This window comes from Notolabrus celidotus, chromosome 13 (genome assembly GCF_009762535.1).
Source record: "Notolabrus celidotus isolate fNotCel1 chromosome 13, fNotCel1.pri, whole genome shotgun sequence".
NCBI lineage: Eukaryota > Metazoa > Chordata > Actinopteri > Labriformes > Labridae > Notolabrus > Notolabrus celidotus.
Window position 1 is genome coordinate 11,753,851 of NC_048284.1, and position 21,234 is coordinate 11,775,084.

At 41.6% G+C, this 21,234-nt stretch overlaps 1 protein-coding gene across 1 annotated transcript in view; it reads left to right on the top strand.

Moving 5' to 3' along the window:
- foxo3b (forkhead box O3b) overlaps nt 1-18,508 on the top strand; it is a 52,905-nt gene extending 34,397 nt beyond the window's left edge. The window contains exons 3-4 of the mRNA XM_034699314.1: nt 13,005-14,479; nt 15,338-18,508. Coding sequence (XP_034555205.1) covers nt 13,005-14,450 — 1,446 coding nt within the window. The 3' untranslated portion in view covers nt 14,451-14,479; nt 15,338-18,508. The remainder of the gene's footprint in view (nt 1-13,004; nt 14,480-15,337) is intronic.
- The last annotated feature ends 2,726 nt before the right edge of the window (nt 18,509-21,234 follow it).

Consider the following 21,234-nt stretch of genomic DNA (forward strand, 5'->3'; position numbering starts at 1 on the left):
CTCTCTCTGTCCACACACGTCTCCCTCCTCGGGCCCTCGCTGAAAAACTACTGAAGACTTTGTGTTTGTCTGATGTTATGTCGGTTTTACTTTTGGTCATCAACTTAGACTTCAGTGCTGACAACCTTGAGCCTCAGTGACTGTTGCAGCTGGTAATTTGCCAGCATGCCAGTTGAGAGTAAAAAAAATACATAGAAGTTGATCCTTTTCTACAAATGAAATCAATACACAAACCAATTTGAATACTTGTGCTTTAGCCTGATGGTGGATATTTCAGCTGATATAGAAAGATGACATTGACTAATCCAGTTGACAGTCATTAGGAAAAATGAGGATGTCATCCTCACTTTTAGCTAGTTAGGCACCTGAAGTAGCTTCTTCATGAGACACAGTAACAGCCATACTTTAGAGCCATTGTTTTTTATCCATTTTGGCCTCTGTAGAAACGTGGAGGTGAAACCAAACGCCATCCAAAATGAACACAATGTGACTCAACTCCCGGAGTTGCCCTGACTTTGTATCTATGCAGATAAAACTAACTTTTACTTTTAAACCCTTATCCCCAGAAACATCCTCCCTCTTTCCTTCTTCATTGCCCTTGAAACAGCTCTGTGGGAGGAGGAGGTGTAGCTGGTCGTCTCATTTCCCAAACGTATTCCTCATCACCCGCTCCACATCTCCCTCAGGAATAACAACGGTCCCCTTCCTGATAATTATGAATGATTCTGTCCTTCCCTCTCTCCTCCCTCCATCCCTCCTCTGCTCGTTTCACGCAGAGATGTAATTAATCATGTAGACACCCTGCTAGTCTTAATACTAAGGTGCCCTCTTTCCCTTTATCTCTCTTCTTCTTCTATACTCTTTATCTGTCGCTCTCAATTCCTCTGAATCTCTCTCTCTCTCTCACACACACACACACACACACACACACACAAACATAGTTAGAAGGTCTCATTAATAACCTGTTCACAAAGAAAACCGTGCAATGCATACCAGTGGGATCATTTAATGGTTGTGCTCTCCTGTTTTCTCCTGGCCTCTATGGAGAAACACCTCACTCTGCTCTCGTCCTTCATGTGTGTGTGTGTGTGTGTCTGTGTGTGTGGGTGTGTGTGTGTGTTTGTGTGCATCTGTCATCAGCATGAACATCCAGCAGGATAAAGTACAATAATCGTCGCAGGCACTCTTGCGCTCTGGTCTGCGGCTATTTTTAGACATCAGATGTTGAAATAGTTCACGTTCTTAAAAGGGGGCAGGCTGAGAGTCACCGCAGTGGGTACGGGATCTGTGAACCAGACCTCATGGAAAAACGCTCACAGCTCTCATTTCATGGTGCAAATAAATTTCAAAACCGCTGTAAGTTCATCACACAGTCAAATAAAGCCAGGTTCTTATGGTTGAGTTTCATGAATGGCTGACGGCTTGTAGCGGGCTCAGTGATGCTTTTAATGTGTGTCAAATTTTCATACACATCAAAACTAACCAATAAAAAAAATACACTTTCCTCTCGTAGTAACTCCTGTTAGGATTTATATGATGAGAAGGAAGGTTTGAACACTAAAACTCTGCAACCAGTCTTCCAGCAGCAAACTTTCTTTGACATCAATACTAAAAAAAACTACACCTTTCAAATCTGTAGTTGTGCCATCCAGACAAAAATTGAAAGCGTGGGAGAAAGCTCTTTGACTAAATTGTGAGTCATATTTATAGGATTTTATAGGATCAGAGTTACAAAGCAGCTTATTTTGCCAGAATGCTTAAAAAGAAAACTCAATCCTATTTGGTTTAATAGTTTCTCAACTGACAGAAGATTTAACCCATGAAGCCCGCTCCTATGTGTGAATATATCGCAGTGTTCAGCGTTGCTTCATTTCTTCAAATATGAAATAAAAAGACATAAATATCAGAAAACACTGTTAGCACAGAGGTGGATGGCTGCTGCTTTACTCTCTCCCTTCTGTTTCTCCTTCTGTCTGAATAAGTCGTCTCTGTCTTTGCTGAGATGTTTCTGTTGTCAGAGTTCCCGCGTGTGTGTGTGTGTGTGTGTGTGTGTGTGTGTGTGTGTGTGTGTGTGTGTGTGTGTGTGTGTGTGTGTGTGTGTGTGTGTGTTCTTGGCAGGCCCAGTCGCTGCGTAGCTTAAGGACGGTGTGTCCTAGAACGCGGGTTGATAAAGCCCAGCAGGGATGTCCTGTGTCGTCCCAAAACAAAGCCTACACATATCCAACTTAGATGAACAGTGTGTTTGGGAACGTACCCTGAATGCACATGCCGCATTAGTTACAGTTATTGTTTATCTATTTATTCATTTGCCTGTGTGAGAGGAATTTGAATTTTTCAGTTGTTGTTTCAAGATCCAAACTGAGAAAATATCTGCTTGATAGATTTCCCCCCCTTTTTTACTGCTTCTCATGTGTACATTTTCCTCCTGTGTGTGTGCGTGTACTTAACCTTGCCTCAGGGACAGTGAGCCAATGCCCAATAAGAAACTGAGCTGACCAGCCCTGATTAAAACAAACTGACCTAATGAAACTCACAGGGGTAACGTGACTGGCCGTGCCTCTGAAACATCCCACTCTGATTGGCCGACTGAGGTGGGATGGGTCCACAAACTCTTCCACCTCAGGCTAACTGATTGGACTAAATCAGAGAGTAAACAAGTGGTTCTTTGAGCGTGTGGCCTTACACAATTCAGAACACTCGACATGCAGGCAAAGAAATCCAGAGAGAGCAGGAGGAAGGAAGGGAGGGGGAGACAGATGGAAGAGATAGAAAAGAGAGAGAAGGACAGAGAGAGAGAGGTTGAGGTTGTAGTAGTAAAGTCTCAGTGAGGACAAGAGCAGGCTTTTTGCGATTTAACATGGTCACAACTCTTGGAAAGCAGAGTAGGTGCATGTTTCAAGGTGTGTGTGTGTGTGTGTGTGTGTGTGTGTGTGTGTGTGTGTGTGTGTGTGTGTGTGTGTGTGTGTGTGTGTGTGTGTGTGTGTGTGTGTGTGTGTGTGTGTGTGTGTGTTCCTTTTTACCACAATTTAATTCCGAGTGGAACTCAATGTTGTCGTTCATGAAGGAATGGATTTATCTGCTTTAATGAGCTGTTATAGATTGTTTAGACTCCTTTCATAACAAAAATCAAAATCTATTTACCCAAGTGATTTGATAAGAAGTGTGTGCATGTGTTACCAGGAAAACTTTCAGTTGAATTTATTCGGAGAAAAAAGGCGCAGTGAGGGATTCAGAGGAGGAATAAAAGCAGAATGGAGGTGTAACAGGATTCCTTCTGCCAAGCTCCAGTACACACACACACACACACACACACACACACACACACACACACACACACACACACACACACACACACACACACACACACACACACAAATACAACTGAAACACACACACACACAAGCAGAGAGACAGAGACACCCAGCCGCTGGCCGGGAAACGCACATATGATTGAAGAGAATGGAATGTTCTGTCTGCAGTCCAGAGCTGGAACCTGGACCCGAACTGTGCGTGTGTTTTAGTGTGTGTGTGTGTGTTCGTGTAGGGTCACAGTATAAATAACCGTCCTCTCTCGGCAGTGTAAGCCCAGACCAGCAGGGCTGTTTATTTATAAACCGCCTCGTTCGTGTCACAGACCTGCATGTCGTCTCCTCCTCACACTACCTCTCTACACTTTCACTGCTGCTCTTTTACAGCTTCAAGCTGAGGTATGCAGTTCTTATTGAACCCCTCAAATCAAGCGAATATCTACAGTGTGACGGTGAACACTGGAAATAAACCTTGTGTTTGTACACAGACCTGTATCTGTAAATAGAAAACAAACACAACGGCTCAGACCCAGCCAAACAACTTTGTTCTAGCCAATCAGCAACAGGTAGCAGTCCAGCATTGAGCTCTCACCTTGTCTTCCTGTATCAAGTCCTCACCCTCGTGTTAGGAGTTACACCATGAGAGCAGGAAAATTGCTTCACCTTATTAAAGCTAATTTACCCACAGAAAGACGCTCTAGATTAGATTATTGCTTGTTATGAGTTTTTCTCTGGAGTAGTTTCCCAGCCAAACTGTCCCTGTATATGGGCAACTCGTCTCCATCTTCCCCCCATTGAAAAAGTGAAGCCAAAATACTGTCACGATGGCACTGACATGATGCGTTGGTTGCATATTTTTGAGCCAGAGTCTGCACATAGAGTCTCTCTGGGGGGTGTTGTTTGTCAACTGATTCAAGTCAACAAACTTTCCCTTGACTTGAATTCGTCACCTTTAAGGCTGAGGTCAGACCCATAGACTGTATAAAATATGAAGGTAGTATCCGTGACTTCACCCATCTGTTTCTGAAGAGCTGTTTTGAGGCCAATCGGCGGCGGGAGCCATATTGCTGCTGTCGAGTGATTGTGACGTAAAGAGGCGGGCTTTGAGCCTCCTAGCCAACAGCTACAGTTATCCCGCCTGTTAATCAAGTCAGCTGTGCCTATCATTGGAAGACTCATAATCTAAATATCTTCGAAATTGCCGCACTAGAAAAAAATTCACCCCCATACAGTGTGTGCCGATCGAGAAATGAACTATCCAGACTACACTCGTCTTTTGAACCAGGCTGTAAACATGTTTATTTCTGCTGTAAAGATTGTCTTTTTTGAATTGGTGTGTATGTGGTTTCCGGTACTTCCGGAGCCAGCCTCAAGCGCATCCTCGATGAACTGCAGTTTTTAGCACTCCCGCATTGGACTCATATTTTTAGAATGGAGGTTGCCGCTTGATATGGACGACACGTCTCCATCTACCCCCATTGAAAAAGTGAAGCCAAAAAACTGTCACGATGGCACTGACATGTTGCGTTGGTGGCATACTTTGGAGCCACAGTCTGCACATAGAGTCTGTCTGGGGGGTGTTGTTTGTCACCTGATTCAAGTCAACAAACTTTCCCTTGACTTGAATTCATCACCTTTAAGGCTAGGATCAGACCACACAGTTAAGATCAAATATGGCCGTTGGATATAGTAGTCGATTATTTTATTATTAGACAGGTGTTTATTTTATCATTTTGTCTGAGAGTTGACTACAGTTGTCACCTCTCAACATCCTCACAAAAAGATTGGTAGTAGATCAGCATGGAGAATATCATTTGGCTTGTCAAGTTGTGTGGTTCATGGTGTCTGTGTTCATGGGACTTAAGATCATACACTTTTTCATGGACCCCCAAATCCAGTGTGAGCACAGATCACATCTAAACTGGACACTTGGTTAATACGCTGTATGCATTGAAAGTGTTCCCCATCCTTGATCTGACATTATTTTTATACTTTGGCAAAACCCACTCTTCCTCTTGCAGATATTGAGAACTGTTAATCGACCCTTTGCATTGCAATCAAGACTTAATACAGATGCTGATAGTCACTGCATGAGTGAAAGCATGTTCATAGAAAGCCAAGCAAAAGACAACTCTTTATAAGTCTCCCAAAAAGGGTGTTAAATTTAACTTTGGTGTAAGCTATCCAAATACAGAGGCCTTACTTAGAGAACAACTATCATGCTTACATCATGACCTCTGCAAAATGTTTTGTAAGTATTTTGAGATTTTATGAGATTGATATTTCAAATGTCCTCTTAAAAAAACAATGAGCTTCTTTGTCTCTTTTGCTTTTGTAACATTTGATTGTCGTCATCTTTCTGTCATTCATTTACTTAGGCGCTACCTGGCGCCTGTTTGCACAAAGTGAATCACTAAGTTCTTTGAGTTTTCTCAAGAAAGATCACTTCAGGGCAAGACAAGCATTACTTAAACCTGCCTTAAGTCAATCCCTCTCTTAAATGTTCTCAAATGTTGTGCAAGTCGTCCGCTTGACCCACCAGTGGTTACTGTTGACGTTAGACTCAGATTAGTGTTGCTTTACATAATGGCTGATAAAGTGTGGTTATGTTTGGCCTGAACTCCCACATGCATACACACACACTATGTCAGTGGGTGGTTGAGTACAGCAGAGGTGTGAGGCTCAGGTCACAGAGTTAGTCCAATCAGAGAGGTGGTAGCAGGGTCGAGGGGGGCGGGGTTTGTGAGTACGAGGCGAGGGCTTCGTCCTCAGAGCACTCTGACCTTTGACACAGTGCTGTCTCCAGGCTCCATGACACTGTAACCCTGTGACCCAACACTCTCCTGCAGCACAGTATACAAGAGAAGCTGTGAGCGTGAGTGTTCAGGGGTTTATGTGTGAGTGTGTTTTTCTCTGCGTTTAAAGCAAGCAAGGTCGAGTCTGGGTTAGACTGACCATTAAAACCTTTCTCTCAGGCACAGAGTGCAAAAAAGTGAAAATGACCCAGTTCATACGTTTCAGTGCAGAAATGTGCTGTAGCTGGGTGATGAAACACACTTGCAATACCATGCAGACCCTCCCTTTTCTGTACTGCCTGGCTACGCAAACCAATTTCCCCTCCACCAATCACAGCTGGAGCCAGGACAGCTACAGCCAATCAGGAAGCACTCCTCAAGTCCTTTGAACCAGTCAGAGGATGCTGCCTTAGGAGGAACATCACAAGTCTGATTTTTTTTTATTTCCACGCCTATACAGCATGTATCTGTATGAATTAAACTGACAAAGAATCTCCTTTATGTGCCTTCTTCAAATGTTCAATGTGCACATGCCTTCTACATTCAGATTTACATAAATGTAAATGAACGGGGTTCCCACCTACGCACCTTCAGAAATCAGAATAATCAAAGAAAGGAGAGTGAGATTCCTGGCGTTGTTGCTGACAGTGATTAATTGTTCCCACATGTTGCTGACGGACAAAAAGGTCTCTGTATTCCTGAGCTCTGGCTGCAGCTGGTGGACACACACACACACGCGTGCACACACACACTCATGCGTGCACACACACACTCACACACACGCACACAGCTGGGGCCTGTCCATGAAAAGAGTTCAGCTTTGTCGAGCTGTCTTAGTGTTAGATTGCTTAAAAAATGTCACACTGTTGAACCTGGATAACCGGTCTCATAACTGTTCCCTCTGTTGACCCGGTATTATCTGGATCAAGTATTTTTAGACCGTCTCAGGTGAAGTCTGAATCATCATACAAAGAAAACAGCAGCATAAAAAGCACTTCATACAATAATTCAATAGTACAAATGAAGTGCTTCAGATTAAGTGTTCAGAGCCATTCTTTTTTTCAACAGTATGTGTCAACCGAGGACAAGTCCCAACACGTTTCCTTCTGTGTGTAAAAAGCTGAACTGTACCCATCACTCTCTGATATCCCATGAAAAATATATTTAAGAAAAGGACATAAAACAATGATTATAAACACTTCAGTGAAGAAGCTACCAGATATTATTTATTTATTTGATAGCCCTGGAGTATCACAGCTCAATTTAAGATTGTTCCTACTCAAGTTGACATACTACAAACAGGATTGAACAATTACCCAGTTTTGTCTGAAAGAACATTATTTCTTGTTACTCCCTTGGTTCTTGCTGTTAACTTGAAGTTGGGAAAAAACAGACGTTTCCCCCTGTACCCAACTCAACTCAACTCAACTCAACTTTTATTTATATAGCACCTTTCATACATAAAAACATGCAGCCCAAAGGGCTTCACAGAATAACAGAGAGACAGAAAACAACAGCAAGAGGTAGAATTATAAAAGGCAGGATTATAAATAAAATACTTTAAAATAAAAGAAAATCAATACAGTTAAATTAATAAAATAAGTAAGAGTGGAAAGAAAAGTTAAAAAAAATAAGGTAGAGTAAACACGATCAGATGAATACAAGAAATAAATAGATAAATAAATTATAATAATGTATAAATAAATAGGGGCGCTGGTGGCCTATTGGCCTGGGCGCCCCGCGTGCAGAGGCTAAGGTCCTCGTCGCAGGTTTGATTCCGGCCGGTCGACCGTTTCCTGCATGTCTTCCCCCACTCTCTGCTCTCCACATTTCCTGTCTCTCTTAGGCTGTCCTGTGAAATAAAGTCAGAAAGGCCAAAAAAGATGTTTAAAATGTATAAATAAATATTTTTTTTTAATAAATGAGATAAATAAGTGTTAAAGCAATGGTTGATATAATAATAATTAAAATAAAATAAATAATTAAAATAATAATGCAGTCCAGGGCTAAAAATAAACTACTCCAAATTAAAGGCTAGATAAAAAAGGTAAGTCTTAAGTTTACTTTTAAAAACACCCAGAGAGCTCACCGTTTAAATGTCCAGATGCAGAGAGTTCCAAAGCTTAGGGGCGTAAAAACAGAAAGCTCTCCAGGAAGGGAAGCATTTGAGGACCTCAGTGATTGAGATCGAACATAAAAAAATGACATCAGTGATGTATGGAGGAGCAAGGCTGTTAAGAGCTTTAAAAACAAGTAAAATAACTTTAAAATCAATTCTAAAAGAAACAGGGAGCCAGTGCAGAGTTTTTAAAAGAGGTGTTATGTGATCAGTTTTCTTTCTCCATGTTAAAACTCTGGCAGCAGCGTTCTGAACAAGCTGCAGTTTCTTGAGAGACTCACTGCTAACCTAAGCAGAAGCTAGCTGTAGCCCATATATTTGTCAGTCAGACGAAATAGGATTTTATTTTTGGGTGAGTCAGGTGAGTTAATGTTGTCTTCTAAGTTTAACACCTAAACTAGAGTGAATTAAGAGGAGACAAAAATACAGTTGGAAAAATTAGCGAGAGATTAAGAGGCATCAAAAACATTCCCAAAATAAGCAAGGCGGTGTCGAGAGCATCATTATCTCTTTTAAAGGTCGTTGCTGCGAGCTGTGTTGATGTGAGTGTGTTATTTAGCTCCTGTCGCAGCATAGTAGGAGTTTATGAATCAGAGCTGCTGTCTCAGTGAGCTGTTTTTATTAATGGACTTTTTGGAATACCCCAGAGGAGGTACAGCATCACACCCACACAGCTACGTGCCATGTACATACACACACAGAAACCCAAGGAGTGTACACATTGTGCAAACTAAAAAGCATAAAACACTTGTGCTTATTTAATTAATCCTTAAGTGCTACCTGAAAGACTTTCACTGGCTGCAAATTCAAAAACAAAAGCACAATAATTAATGAATTGAGAAAAAGAGTAGAGAGAGCAGCACGTAGTTTAGCTTTCATAGTTTGTCGTGCTTGTTTCATTAAAAATGGCCTCCTAGACAATAACTCTTGTAAATTATATCCAGAATGATGACCATAATCAGGGTTTACATGGAAAACTGTGTGGTTTGATCTTCTGCTATTACCAGACATACTATACTATACTATAATACCAAGCAGGCACATTTTTCATCATCATCTTCTCACCCTCTTTCTCGCCATCGCTCACACATTTTTCACTCGGCTCCCAGTTTCCCCCTCCCTTAAACACTGTCCGTGCTTCGGCTACAGATGTCCTGTTTCCTTTTATTGCAGGCCGGGTTAGAAATATTTCTTCTGACATTTGAAGGATACGGGCAGTGGCACAGGAAAAGAGTAACATTAAACAAGGAGGGGGGGGCTGGAGGAGGGTGAAGAGAGGAGAGGAGGGGGGGGGGGGGGGGGTAAGACAGAGGGAGCAAAGGAGGAGGATTGATGAAGTGTCAGGTGCTGGCAGGTAAATGTTTACAGCAGCGGGAGAAGGAAACTCACATTCCATTCATACTGCTCTCATTCATCCCTTCGAAAGTGCTCCTTTTCCATGACAAAGCCGATCCTCTGCTGTTATTTACATCGTCTCTGCAGCTGGAAACATTTAACTAGTGTGTGAGTGTGTGTGTGTGTGTGTGTGTGTGTATAAAATGTCCTGTAATAAAGCAGTGTTATGTCATGCCTCCAGAGATACTGGCAGAGGATAAACACTGGTCTCCCTGGTACCTCTTCTCTTATTACCTCATTGAAAAAAACACACTCACCCACGCACACACGCTCGCTTGGGATGCATGCATCCATGTACACACTCCATTCATGATTAATTGCGACTCTATGTATTCACTAATGAGAAGCAGTGGTCTCCAAAAATCATGCAACCCTGCAGAAAAAAAAAGCGTTTATAATTGCTGCGCATGCAAAACTGAGCATTCCGGTAAAACTACCACAAACACACACACATGCTCAAAAACACGTACTCTTTAAAAGGGTCACAGGTTCAGTTTGGCCTCAGAGATCTCTCACTCTGCCAACATAGCATTGGGAACAGTAACTTAAGCCTGCTTTCTCTCCTCTCTTGATTGAACTGCCTTTGACCAGAAAAACAATCCAGACCAAACTGTCTGTAAACTGTTGCCCAGGCAGGACGGCTCTGCTTCGTGGAAAACAATATTGTGATTCCCACAAAAACTCACAAAATTCTGGCCCTCGCAGTTTGGAGCCCAGAAATCTGCTCTGTTTCAGGGAGTAAAAATATACAGAGGAGGAAAACAAGGAGGGGAAACTGCATGCATGTTGTGGATGGCGGTCAGGTTGTTTATATGGGAGGATATAGCATAGCCCCAGAATCCCTCAGGGCCCATAAGAGCTTTGTGTTTGCGAAACAACAGAAACTGCGGAAGAGGAAGGGGGTATGGAAAGAGAAGGAGGCAAAATAATGAATCCAGCAAGGACTCAGGGAGGTTGTGGGGCACGAAAGAGTGTAAAAAGAAGAAGCTGTAGTGAGTGGTATTTTATGGAACTGATTACAGAGAGATGATATGAGCATGTGCCAGGGTGGGTGTATCATCTCTTTGCTGTCATATAAACCGAAGAAATCAAGTCTTCTTCAGAAAACATCTGGCTGAAAGTGTTTCTATTTATAAAGGGTAGAGGGTGGTGGTGGTGGTGGGTCTCCAGATGCACGTGTTCACATATGTATGGATTTAATTGACAGATGAAATGTTTTTTTAGTCTTAAATAACCGCAAAGCCAGAGCTGACAACATCTAGTCCAATCCCACATTTATCCAATTAGTGATGTTCAGCTGAAACTGAGGTGGATTAGCATCTTTATTGTGTGCACATGTTGTGTCTTTCCTTTGTGTGATGGAAACCCGTAGCAAAAAAACATAGAAAATCCACTCTCATTTAAAAGGTTTTATGGATCAGTTTCTCTTTTTGCTTTAATTCCAAACTTGTGACATCATTCTGAAATCTGTTGGTTTCATCAAATCTCTCAAGGTCTCCATGTTGTGTAACGGTAACTGTATCCCCACATTGGTTAGCACGTTAACTTGGACACAATGTGACAATATATTTCAAATGTTTTTATTGGATTTTTTCAAGCAATTACAGGTTATACATTATGCAAACACTTGCAACCCACCCGCCCCACCCCCCTGGGAGACTGGCCAACAAACCAAGAGTAAAAAACGATAAATAACCAATTATATGAGTAGATAACAGCAAAAAAAAATAACAAATATAATAATAGAGATTATGATAATAATATGTATACACATATATATATATATATGTATATATAAAATGAATCACAAAAGGAAATTAAGCAAAATACAAGACAAACGTACTCAAATACAAAAATAAAATAAAATATCTACAATTTACTAAAAAGTCAGGATTCACAATGTGACAATGATCATTTATAAGGTAGAATTATTCTCAGAATCAAATTCATAAAAGTCTTAGAATGAGTAAAACTGCCTTTTAAAATGGTTGTTAAAACTCAACAACCACTGAAGTCTGCAGCTGAGTTAGCTCTGAGAGGCTGCTCTGAGGCATTAAAGTGCTGCTTAGCTAACAATGATGATGCCAACATGCCCAAGTTCAGCATTACCATCTTCACCATTTTAATTTACCTGTTGTGAATGGCTAACATTCATAATAAGGGTTGTATGAGATACTTGTCAAAAGTAAGGGAGAGTTGGAATGAAAGCTACAGGGTCAGCTCTGTTTTTCTCTTCATTCAGCTCATTTTAACAAACTCCAACCAAAGCACTGTTCTTGGTGCGAGTGCATGCTCGATTGAGACATTCTTCAGAATTTTACTTTGTCGTCAGAGAGCCTGTTCATTGAACTGAAATACTAAAATCGTCTGCAGTGTAGTCACAAGTTATTTAATAGAAAAGTAATATCAAAGTTTGGATGTCTTATGTTTACTTACACTTAAACAACTCTTGATCATCAGCAGAAATCCCTGTGAGGAAGTACTCGCAGTGCTTTGAGCTAAATGCTAACTTAAGAATGCCAGCTTGCTAACATGCTAACATGCTTCTACTGATACTCGACATCATAGTTTAGAGTGAGAGTATAATTACATGTGATTGCCAGCACTTATAGTTATACTTATACTTATAGTTAAAGTACGTGTGTACAAACACTGATGTAAAATAAGAAAGAATGTCTGTTTGGTATGTAAACAAAGCCATTAGTGCAGCAACAAGTGATTCAACAGGGTTGTTATATCACAGTTGGAGCATTAAATGTGTACTTACATCACTGGGTTGTGAATAGAACTCTTGATCATTAACAGAGGCTGTCATGCACAACGGTTCCCCCACAATAACCTCTGAGGCTTGCACAAGGAAGGATCTCAGAGTTGATCAATAAACACCAGCCAGCGCTCACACATAAGAAAGCACAAACGCACATGATCTGACAATGAATGCGTTCCTCAAGCAGCACAGGGGCTCTTTGTACGTGTCATTCATAATCGAAGAAACGCTTGATTATAGACCGCTGTCTCTCTTCTCTCTTTTATACCCACAACACAAAAGCTACAGTGGTAACAATGAAGACATCAGCACTAAGTGCTGCTGCACTAATGTGTTCTTGTCTATATTTAGTGAATGAACAATTAAACAAGAGGATTTTGCTTGTTTGTGTGTCAAGTCACTGAAAGCTGTTTACATTGCTGCAGAGTCAGTAGAAGTGGGTGGTTTATGGATCCATGTTGGACTTACTGAGGAGTATTTATTGAATGTTGTACTGATGAAAAGGAAAGGAAGAATACAAAAAATCTATTCTGATAGCAGTCATTGTTCACGTAATTGTTTCAATAGGATATACAAGTCACTCAACACAGTGTCTTCTCTTTTTCTTCTTTGTGTTACAGAATTCCATCAGGCACAACCTTTCCCTACACAGCCGTTTCATCCGAGTCCAGAACGAGGGAACAGGAAAGAGTTCTTGGTGGATGATCAACCCAGAGGGAGGGAAGGGTGGAAAGGCTCCTCGTCGCCGTGCAGTCTCCATGGACAACAGTAACAAGTACACAAAGTCAGCCCGTGGCCGAGCTGCCAAGAAGAAGGCTGCCCTGCAGGCTGCAGCCGCTGCAGCTGGCGAGGGAGGCGGAGACAGTCCTTCAGGTCTCTCCAAGTGGCCTGGAAGCCCGACATCACGCAGCAGTGAGGAGCTTGATGCCTGGACGGACTTCCGCTCCAGAACTAATTCCAATGCCAGCACACTGAGCGGTCGTCTCTCACCCATTCTGGCCAATCCAGAGCTGGACGAGGTGCCAGATGACGAGCCTCCACTTTCACCAATGCTCTACTCCAGCCCTGGCAGAGCTCTGTCTCCCAACAATGGCTCAACCAATGGGAAGTCTGCTCCTGCTGAGCTGCCTCGCCTGGCAGACCTGGCAGGTACAATGAACCTTAACGACGGTCTCACAGATGACCTGATGGATGAACTGCTGGATAACATCAACCTGGTGCCAACTGTTCCAGGACAGACTGCTCCGAATGGTTCCTCAGGGTTCAATTTTGGGTCCAAACCCAATGGGCTCAGCTCACCATCCCCCACCCCCTCCCCCTCCCCCAACTCTTCTTCTAATGGTGGAGTCAACGGTTACACCAACTCCATCTTTGGTCCCCACACGGCTGGCTCCACTCTGCGTCCGTCCCCTATGCAGACCATCCAGGAGAATAAGCAAACCTCCTTCTCCAGCATAAGCCTGTCTCGCTTTGGCAGCCAGACACTACAAGACCTGCTCAACTCTGACAGCCACAGCCACAGTGATGTCATGATGACACAGTTGGACCCACTGATGTCGCAGGCCAGTGCTGCTGCTGTCATTTCCCAGAACTCCCGCCGTGGCCTCATGCTCCGAAATGATCCTTTAAAGACCTTTGGGACCACAGGAGGACTTCAGGGCAGCCAAGGGGAGATGATTCAAAGCAACAACCACAACCAGAGCTCACTGAGGGTTTTGAATGGAGGCCTGAACCTTGCTAACGAGGCTAACCTGGCAAATGCAAAGCAGCAGCTCTTGCTCTCACCCTTGGGAGGAAATGGTTCTTCGTCCATGCAGATCGACACGTCGATCTTCCTCAATGGAACAGTCAGCAGCAATGGAGGGATCTGTCAGGACCGGTTCCCCACAGATCTTGATCTGGACATGTTCAACAGCAGCTTGGAGTGTGACATGGACTCCATCATCAGGAATGAGCTGATGGACGCAGATGGCTTGGATTTTAACTTTGACTCTTTGGCCAACCTGAACGGAGTCGGCAACTTCGCAAACACCAAGCAGACCTCTCAGAGCTGGGTACCCGGCTGAGAGGTTCAGGCCTGGAAGGCGCAGAGCAGGTTTGTAATTATATGATGTGTTAAACGGTTGAGGCATGTAGGAAAAAGGTCAGCATACTAAGATGCAGGGTATGGGTTATATAAAGGTTACAGATCTGGTTGTATGCAGACGATACAGCTCTTTCTCACTCAATTTCATTGTAAGCACAAAAGCACTGAAATGTAATAGTACTGATCTCAGATCTCATTTTTGAATTCCATAAACAAACTATTAACTGTGACAGAAATGTGGAAGCTAAAATGACACTTAAAGGTTAGCATATATTCTTAGATATGGGTCATATTAATGTACTAAAAAGGTTTTTCATGCTAAAGAAGACTGGTGTTGCAAATAAAGACCTTTAAAATGGGTCTTCAGCTTATTGAGAGCTGGTGCTGTTCTACTTCCCTTGTGGACCCATATTAAAAGGTCCATCTACATCGTTAAATGATCCAGCATCTATTGACTACAGTGAATTTACTCTGGTTTTGGTTTGGGGAATCAATGAAGCAACACAAACTGCAAGACAATATTGTTTTTCTGAAGTGGTTTTCTCACTTTACTTGCAAAAAAAGTTGGCTTTTAGTTGGACCATCCTGTGGTTCTTGGACTTCTTATTCTTCCTTTTTTTCCATTAATGGAAAATGTCAAAACAAGACAAGACAATTCAAGTTTATCTATGAATTATATTTCAGTAACAAGAGTTTGAAAAAATGTTTATGAAGTGAATCTTTTGGAACATTGGTTACCCCAAAAGTTATTGTCAACACTAAAGGTTTGGAACAAAATATGTTGTGTTTGAGTATTTCTAAGAGTACATTTTTAAAATTCCAGACATTATCATTATCATTATGATATCATGTCCTTTGTCTCCCCAGGTCTGAACTGTGTACAAGAGAAGATCAGACACACAACATCCTTTTTGCCAAACCTGCCATCAGCACAACTTACAAAAAAACAAACCCTGTGTTTACAGAAGAAGACTTCCTCTCGAGAGCTTTACCTTCGCTCCCACACCGGTGCACCACGAACGATCCCACAGACTCTAGAGATGCTGCACATCAGCCCTCAAAGCCTCCTGTGAAACAGCAACAAAGAGAAAAGCTATGTCAGACTCACAAATCTTAGAATTATGCAATTTTTCCTTTTTCACCTTGTCCATTGATATCAGAGACACTGCTTATCAGAAGGGGGTTTCAGGTAGACTTAAAACAAGGACTAAGTATAAGGCAAAGATTGATGGAGTGCACGGTGCAGTTGTTCCCATTGAAGACAAAAGACGAAAGTGTAAAGTGAAAAAATCTAGAAGTGATGGTGGTGTAAATCTGATCCATGTGTTTCCTGACGTTTGTTTTCACTTAGTGGTTTTAAATGTTCAGTGTTGTTTTTGGATATTCTGTTTGATCATAAATATTCCTGCATCATACATGTCTGTACAAAGTGAAGTTGTGTATCGTTGAAATGATATTATGGAAATGGAACGCAGAGTGTCCATGCGTAGAGTACATGCAAACACACAAAGTAAAAACTTTGAATCAATACTTGAGAACCCTTAAAAGTTATCAAATCTTACTTTGATGTCATGCACTTCCAGTTTTGTTTTATGAATTGCTTGAATTAAATTAAACACATCAAACTGAGGGTCATATTAAAATTAGCTGAATATTAAAAAAGTACTTCTTGTATTTGGTGTATACCTAATTAAAGAAAGGTAGAAGAAACTCTGTCAATATTATCTGTACAGAGGAGGACAGTGTTTCAGTTCAGAGAGGAGAGGGAAAGATCTCGTCTGTCTTTGCGTAGCTTTTGTAACTTCCGGTGAATTCTGTCAAGGTTGTTATCACTGCATATGATGTAGCCAAAATAAATACCTGTGTCCTAGAGTTGTGAACATTTCCACACCATAACAGGTGCTATGTAAACAGTGTTGAATCCTGCCCCGAGAGCAAGCCGTGCATTCTGTATGTTGGTTTAGTTTTCTGTTGTTCCTTGTGACTGGAGGGTGGAGATCGGGGGGGCAGGGTTTTTAGGCTCATTCCTCTAGAAGCCATTTGTTTCTCGAGTAACACAATAAGCTATCTCTGTATATTGCCAAATTACTTGAAACAGACAGTAGGATATGCTGGCAGCCAAATCACAGCGCACACACACACAGACACAAACATGCACACATATAGAAAAATGAATACCAGGGATCTGTGTTAAGCTCTGCTGTTTTCTTGTCACGAGCTTGTGGGGCTTGTTATGCATATTTAGAATCACTCAGGGGGGTAAAGGGAGGCTTTCTGTTAACGTAACATCAAGTCACATTCTAATGGTGTTTTAACTTTTCTTGATGAAAACAGTGATGCTTTGTGTTTGTGAACTTGTAACCTGTGAACCTGTTTTGGGCCGTCAATATGAAGAGGAGGATTAGCGTCAGGATGAAGACTTCACACGGTCTTAGTTTCGATTTTGCTGTCATTGCTTTTTCCCTGTCGGACTTGTGACACACACACACACACACACACACAAGCACACCCTCATGGACACGCCTGGTGCTCCTGCAGGTGACTCCCTGTATTTCCTGAATACATGTTAATATGTGTGTGCGTGTTTATCTGTGGAGTTTATTTCTTTTGGATTAATCTCACAAGGATTTGTAATCCCCTCACTTATCCCTCATGGTGCATACAGCACAGCTGACTGTATGCATGTATGTATTTATGCATTATGACTTGTGAGAAATGCATATATACTCACTGTGTATGTCCTTATATACTCATGTAGTACTTGACCCTTGGATTTTGTGATACCTCTGAAGGTAAAGGTGAAGAAATAATGAACAAGGTTACACGCTGAATGGAGGGAACACTGTTACCAGCGATTTAATGTTGAACCAGATTTTGAGAAATGGTGGAGAACACTATTATTGTAGCATCTGGAGACTCTGGTATCCCTTCTTTTTTTGGGGGGTGGTGCGTGGAAATGCACGCCCCGCTGTGTATAATAGTGTACAGATGTGTGTATATCACTTTGAGGCCAAGGCAGAGGAGTGTGTGTGCATGGTTGGCTAGAATGATCCTCTGTGCTACCTGAAGTTTAGTGCATGACCTAGCTGTCCCCCCTTTGACCCTTTAAATGGTGCCGTCCTGCAAGGAAAATTGTAATCTGGAGGAGGAACCCTGAGTCTTTAGCACTAAAACATACACTTTGTTTTCTTAAATCAGGGCCTATACTTGCACCATCCTCCCGTATTAAAGGGTTTATTGTAATTATTACATTTGTATGTAAACAAACGCAGACGCAGGGAAAAGCCTCTTTTTAACGGACGTTCCTCAGCTTCACACTTGATTTTTTTCCACGTGGAGCACAGTCGATTCACGTCCAGGTGCTCTAAGGATAATAAAGTAATAACTTTGTGTTACTGGTAGTCCCCACACCTTGTTACTTTGAAAGGATCCAAAGCATTATCACGTTTGATTTGAGGAAGGGGAATCCTGAACCATCACCTGAACTGATTGTTCTGAATACAAGGAGCTCTGACAAGGTGAATCCAGGGATTATTGATCCTTGATAAACTGCTCATTTTAACTGAAAGAAGGAAGGTGTTTGTCATGTTTAATCCAATCAGTGCATAATCTTAAGGCTTTTCAGGGAGTTAGTTTACACTTAAAGTGGAGCAGGCCTTCCACACAACCACTCAGTGTCCACCAGGCACCGATGATCTCCTCTTGTGCCGTACACACATGCAGCACAACTTGTGCAAATTTTAAACTAAGAGAAGCAAAAAATTGAAGTGACATACCACTAGATATACCTTCATCACCTCCTCTCGGAAGTTTCTTTCTCTTCTCTCAGATCTTCACCATCCTTGTTTAGATGCCCGGCCAGCTCCCCTCCATACACCCTCTGAACTTTGTCCTCTGACCTTTGCCCTTTATTAATCTTGCTTCTTCTCGACTTGATGTTAGTGGGTATTTTCTCCTGTGTATTCCATTTTGAATTGTAATCTAGTTTGTATAAGAAATGGTGCGCATGTAAATAAAGCTTGGTGCGGCTCCACACTCTTTCTGTGTCCTTGTTTTATTTTTCTGCGGTGAAAATAAGAATGAACATCAAATCTGACAAAAGGCCACTATTAACCGCTCGTGTTGCCATGGGAGAAATTCTCAGCCCGGCGAAGAGACTGCTACAGCTCTTTCCTGCCTTACATGTGATGTTAATTCACAAGTTCACTTTCCAACTGTTTTCCACAACAGCGTGTGTGTGTGAGTGTGTGTGTGTGAGTGTGTGCACTTGTGCATGAACTATTTTAACCTCACACTCCCTCCAAAAGATAAATCTCTTTCTCATGTCAGTCTGGAGGGAACAGCAAAACAACTACATGTTCCTCTCAAGTTCCTGGAAGTTCTCTTGCACAATCTTTGTTCTGGGTACGGCTGTTTTAGACTAGAGCAGGCATACAGAAAGTCTCTGACACCTCTGGGCTGGCTGCTTTTGCTCAGCTGTTGCGAAACATAAAGGGAATAGGGCTAGGGGGAATACTCAAAGAGGAGGGTCACTAGCTGTCTGAAGTTTCCCCCAGGCTCCAACTGTTAACACAGAGCATGGAAACTTCCTATTCTACTTCTTTCCTCCTCCCTATTTAGGCAAGCCCAAAAACCACTTTCTCCTACTTGAGGTTAAACTTTTTACAAAATTATTTTTTTTACAGATTCTGAGAAAATGTAAGGGCGTGTGTTTCTGCTCGCGGACATGCACGTCATTTTAATTAACCTGAAATATTCTCTGCAGTCTTTCAGAGGAATCGTCAGGCTGCAGCATTTTTTTTAACAGTTCTATCTTTCTTTATCTCCTCGGAGAAAACGATTGGTCTCCACTGCAGTAATGAAAGATGGCCTTTTCAGTCAATTAAATCCGAGCTGTAACTCCAGCGATGATCCGTCATGGAAGGACTTATCAGATCTTTGGAGGTGGGGTTGTACAAGGCTCTCACTGATACGCATTAACTTCAATAGCTGCCTGTCAGCAAGGGTCTTGTTTGGGGAAGCCAGCTGTACTGCCATCATGGAAGTTAGACCGTTAGCTGCTGTAGAAAGGGTCTGATGCAAAATATACTTTGGTATACTCATATTTTGAAAAATGTACCCAAAATTAAGTATCAGTTTAAGCAAGGGTTCCCAAACTTTTCAGTACGTGACCCCCAAAATATAGGTGCCAAAGATTCGCAACCCCCACTGTCCCTCAAAGTGATTTAATGTGGCTTCATTTAGCTGGTCTAGAGAAAGTTAGCCCACCTATATGAGCATGTGGCTGTGTTTCCTGTGCTGTTATGAATTAATCTACTGCTCCTGATGCTTTTGATAATTAACTGTTCATTAACCCTAAACTTAGGAGTCATCTGACAAAAAGAAATGCAGAAAACTCATTACATTTTCTATTTTCAAGGTTTTATTTTAAAGTTAGCTACTATTTTTGTCAATATTGTTTTATTATAAATGGACAAAATTTACTGTTTTTAGATAACTTTTGTCATTCAAATTTTTGTATTGTATTATATCTGTATTTCTTTCACCACAAGTGAAAAAATTATGCATAAGTAATACAAAACCAACAAATAGAAAAAAATATGAATAATGAAATAATAATAATAATAATAATAATAATAATAATAATAATAATAATAATAATAATAATAATAATAATAATGAACAGTAAAAACCAAAAGGAAGATAAACATACAAAAACAAGGTAAATAAACAAAAAAAAATACATATTTTTTGATAACTTAAAAAAACAAAACATTTTGGCAGACATCCCATGACCCCTCAGGGGGTCCCGACCCACACTTTGGGAACCCCTGAATTGAAGTGTATGATGTATTTTTGAACCTTTCCAACTCTTTTCCATGACGACAGGCAGCCATTTCTCTTAGGACTGTATTTTTAATAGTCCTGTGTTCTTACACATGCAGTGCACAGCTGCAGATCAGTTGTTCAGACAGTGGTTTTATATATGTGAGGTGAGATGTTACCATGTAGCACAGCTAGCCTTTTAAACAGACATTTTTTGGGGCTATTTCCCCTTTAATGATAAGTCAACTAAAGAGAGACAGGATATCTTGGAGACAGAGTAGGGATTGGCATGAAGCAAGGAGCCGGGGATCAGAGTCAAACCCAAGGATGTTGCCTCTGTCATATGGAAGGCATGCTCTAACCATTTCCCCAAACCTAACCCTGTAACTGTAACATTAAATGCAATACAGTAACATCTTATTATCATGAAAGCAGAGATGTCAACATTCTGTATAATCCAAAGATGCCAGACTTTTCACCATGTTGCTTTCCATCTTTGTCAGAATAGAAAGCAGTCTGAACGCTTCGTGAAACCCAAGCAGGGCAGTCATACACAGTCTGGTGCAGCCATAACCACACTGTTTATCACTGCTGCCAAACACAGGACATGCATCAGGAACTTCAGGTTTACCAATGTGGTGCTTTTCTTTGTACTCAAATATACAAATGAACCTCAAACAAACAAAGTCTTCTCTGTTTGTTTGGTTACTCCGAGTCCATTTTTCATGAAAAGGAGACGTTTTAAAGGAGATGAAAGAGGTAAAAATCCACTCATGTTCATCCAAACAGCCACTGCAAAGCTCAGGGTTGACTGCAAACTCCCAAATACTCAAACATGCTTTATGACAGTGAGGGCAGGCTCACCACAACTACAAATACACAAACCACATCTCAATAGCAGTCCCCAGTCAGCTGGTCACATGACCCATTGAATGTCT